Here is a 3855-nt window from a genome sequence, read left to right as displayed (position 1 = left end):
GAGATATGTGTTTTAATATTAAATTATATTATAACCTTATACTTATATATTTTTTTAAATTATACATAGTAATTAACGATAAAAGAATTTTATATTATATTAAATATTTTGTTTTTAAAATTTAGAGTAGAATATTTATTAATTGAAACAAGACACCAAGATCTAGCCCAACCATTAAGAAATTTTTTTTTTATTTTTAATATAAATATCTGTTGTTTTTTTTATCTAACGAATATACTTTTTAAATTAATTGTATTCATTAAAAGAAATGTATTGCTTTCAAAGCACTTACCCAATGTTTTGGTAACTGGACATTATTACTAAAAAAAATTTATAAAAAGACACTTCCCAACACAAAAATAACATAACAAAAATAAAAAAAACTACTGAAAAACATACATACAAACACACCACTTCACATCACACCCATTTTACCATATTTTTATTCGAAAAATCAAATAAATTCTTCCGTTGACTTCTTCAAACCCACCTTTTGATTTATTTTTATTTGCAACGCCATATGCATTTTGCTTTTGTTTTCGCGATGGTGTGTAAGTGGGTAGACGTAAAGCATTCACTGGAGAAGAGCTACCAAATAGATTATCAAATACATCGCCTTTACCGGCGCGTTTTGTTCGTCGTTTGCTGTTTGTGTCTGGTGGCGGTTCAAATAGATCTTCATAATCAGCAGATCCGGGTGAATATGGACTTTCAGTGTCATTTATATTAAATATGTCATCAGCTGTGCCGTTGCGCACATTGTTATTTATTGCAGGCAGTCCTACTCCACTGCTACTGCCTACACTGCCACCTACTTTTGGTAAAGGTAATTTTAAAACTTGTGAAGTTTTATTGACTGGAGGTGTTGGACTAGATATACTAGGTATGTGCTGTGATTGTTGGGATACACAAGTTGAAATTAATACATTCGATATTACTGTAATGTTATCATCAGATTTTTCACGCATTCCACCCATGTTATCATCATGAGTACTTCCATGTACGCCACTACTTAGCATATGTGTTGAAGTGGTATATTGCGATTCATTCGACTTATTTGCTAAATCTTGACTATTATTGACTTTTGTGTTCATTAAAGCCATTACTAATTCAACAGGATTCATGGTCGTACTCTGTGTAGTTATACCGCTACTGGTACCTCCAGAAATTTGTTGCGCATTTCGTTCGCCGGAATGTCTTTGCTCTTCAACATGTTTTTGTGAGATACCATCTGCACCGCACTCACTAATAGAGTTTTGTGAAGTATCGATTGGTGCTGGTGACGGAGAACGTGGCGACATCGATGGTGATTTAGTCGGTTCAAATGGATCATAGGCATCCGGCGAACAAGGACCAGAATCAGGCGGAGTATTTGGTCCAATTTTTTGATTATTGTGTGTATGTATAGTTTCCACGTCCTGTCGATGCTCATCTTGTTCAGGTCTTTCTTGTGATTCTGTTTCCGATTGCATTTCCTGTTCATCGTGTAAAGGATTAATCCGTATTTTATTTTGTTTTTTGCTATTTATATTGAATTTTACTATTGGAGGTTCAGGTGGTGTTTTAGGTCCAGTTTGTTGTAATTCGTATGATTCTTCCATAATAGTTTCCAAACGTTCTAGTGGTGGTGTCTGTTCATGCTGAACACTAACACGTGCACTAGTGGTCAGTTGTTGACGATGCTCTATGTTGTCATTTACAGATTGTATACTTTGACGACGTTCGCGACGTTGTTCTCGTTCATTTTCACGTCCATCTTCGCTGTCAGTTAATATTATAACATCTGTGGGCTCTTGATGTATTTGGAATGGTGAACGATCCAAATCAATTATAGCAATTGGCTTAGCATCAATTTTTTTACGTTTATGAGGTTTTTCTTTTCTTTTCTTTGCAGCATTTGCATTAGCTGCATGATCTATGGATATACGTCGCGATGTTAATAGGTCCTCACGAGTAGGAGGCAATGTAACAACAGTGGTTTGTTGTGGTTGTTGGTTTGTAGTTTCTTTATTAAAGCTCACGCTGACAAGTATATTATTTCCAGAAGCAAAAACTTCTTTTGAGGGTGCAGGCTCTGGAGTTTTTGTACGTCGTTGACGTCGTTTGTCTTTTCTCGTCGTGTCTTTACGTTTCTCTGTTTTTTTCTTTTTTTTAGTGCGCTTTCGTTTCTCCTTTTTGCTGAGTATAGAACTACTTCTACGAAGAACAGGTGCATAATCGTCACGTGAAATTTGTGAAATTCGATTTGTTGTAATAGGCGGCGTCCAGGATATATTATTTTCACGTTCACGTTCATAATTTAATAAAGGTGGCGGTGGACTGGGTGACGGAGACCATGTTTGTTCATCAACTGGTGATTTATTTTTCGATACAACATGACGTTTCTTTTTTGGAGGTGCATTTTCAATAAATGGATCTTGTTGCCGTGAGATCCGTCGATTGGTTTCTGGACTCAAGCTTAAAGCTCTTTTTTTATTTTTTTTCTTTTTACGATCTTTTGTTTTTTTCTTTTTGCTTTTAACTGCATTAAATGGACTTTTTGAACGGCTTCGACTTAAACGCGGCGTATATCTTGGAGATGGTGAAAAAGAACGTGCACGGGATCTTGATCGTATATTGGGCGAAACATTTCGCATGTGTCTAATAACTTTGCGATTGTTCATACGTGGTAATGGTGAAATAGAACGAGATCGTAAACGTGATGTACTGCGCGCGCGCTGACGTGGTGGCGTAAATCTTCTTGGTGAATGATAGTGACGTGGGGGAGAAGCGAAACGACGGGGCGATATGGATATACGATGAACACCTGGTGGTGTAGGAGACATGCTAAAACTGCTACGTCTGTTTCTTCGTGGCGATAATGAAGAAGTACGTGATCGTGAAAATGAATGCAATCTGCGCTCGCGACTTGCTGATCTACTATTACGTAATTGTCTAGAAGTATCACGACCATAACGGTCCTTTACTGTTCTTTGTGTACCAATTATATTACGCACATCATACCGCGGCATTTCACGGCGCTTTGGTCGCTGTCTATGCAATTTCCCCATATTATTTCTACCTGAATCATCCCAATCTCTATTATTGTGACGATAATTATGATTTTCTTTATTTGATCTATTATAAAAAGGTGAACGTGTTCTTTTACGCCCACGACCGCGGGGTGATTTTGACCGTGAGAATGATTTTGACCTGGATCTAGACCTCGATTTAGATGTGGACCGAGAATACCGTCGTTTATCATTACGTTTATTAAATTGTTTTTCACTGCGATAATTCCTTATCTTTTGTTTGTTACTAACTTTTTTAAATGTTTCTTTATTGGTGTCATGTTTATCACTACGACGTTTATTTTTGCTACGAACATTTTCCTCCTCCTCGGAAATTAATTCTGTTTCTATTTCAACTAAATTGTTTGCAGTTGGTGTATTATCACCATTAATTTCTTTCTCTTCAGGTTTTGGAGTAGCTTCTTTAGTAGTAATCTCTTTTAAAGGACTTGTATTTGCGTTTTCCTCTGGTTCGTTATTTTCATCTAAACATGGAGTATAAGAACGATCCGGTGCAATTGTAGTATCGTCTGCTTCATCAGCTTTTTCATTTTCAGCCTGTTGCTCTTCTGTTGCTTTCTTAGGTTCCTTACTGTCAGTTTGTTTCATATATTCTTTAGGTTTATCTATATCAAGCTCTTCCCAATCACTGTCATCGTATAAATCTAAAACACCTTTACGATTCGAAACAACCATATCATTACCTGGTAATTTTATTTCTGATTCTGTGGAACTAGGTGACATCTGATTTTTTTTACTTTCCTCTCCATTAATCTCATTGTCATTATCCATATCTTTTGGGATT

General features: G+C 36.2%; 1 protein-coding gene across 1 annotated transcript; it reads right to left on the bottom strand.

Annotated features, from left to right (window-relative positions):
• Positions 1 to 394: 394 nt before the first annotated feature.
• On the bottom strand, positions 395 to 3849 carry LOC119678649 (serine/arginine repetitive matrix protein 1-like). The gene has a single exon (XM_038090614.1). The coding sequence runs from the start codon at positions 3840 to 3842 to the stop codon at positions 432 to 434; it is 3411 nt and encodes a 1136-aa protein (XP_037946542.1). The 5' UTR covers positions 3843 to 3849; the 3' UTR covers positions 395 to 431.
• Between the last annotated feature and the right edge of the window lie 6 nt (positions 3850 to 3855).

This window comes from Teleopsis dalmanni, chromosome 2 (assembly GCF_002237135.1).
Source record: "Teleopsis dalmanni isolate 2A chromosome 2, ASM223713v2, whole genome shotgun sequence".
In the NCBI taxonomy this organism is placed as follows: domain Eukaryota; kingdom Metazoa; phylum Arthropoda; class Insecta; order Diptera; family Diopsidae; genus Teleopsis; species Teleopsis dalmanni.
Note: the sequence above shows the minus strand (reverse complement) of the source record. Positions and strands in the feature narration are given on the sequence as shown.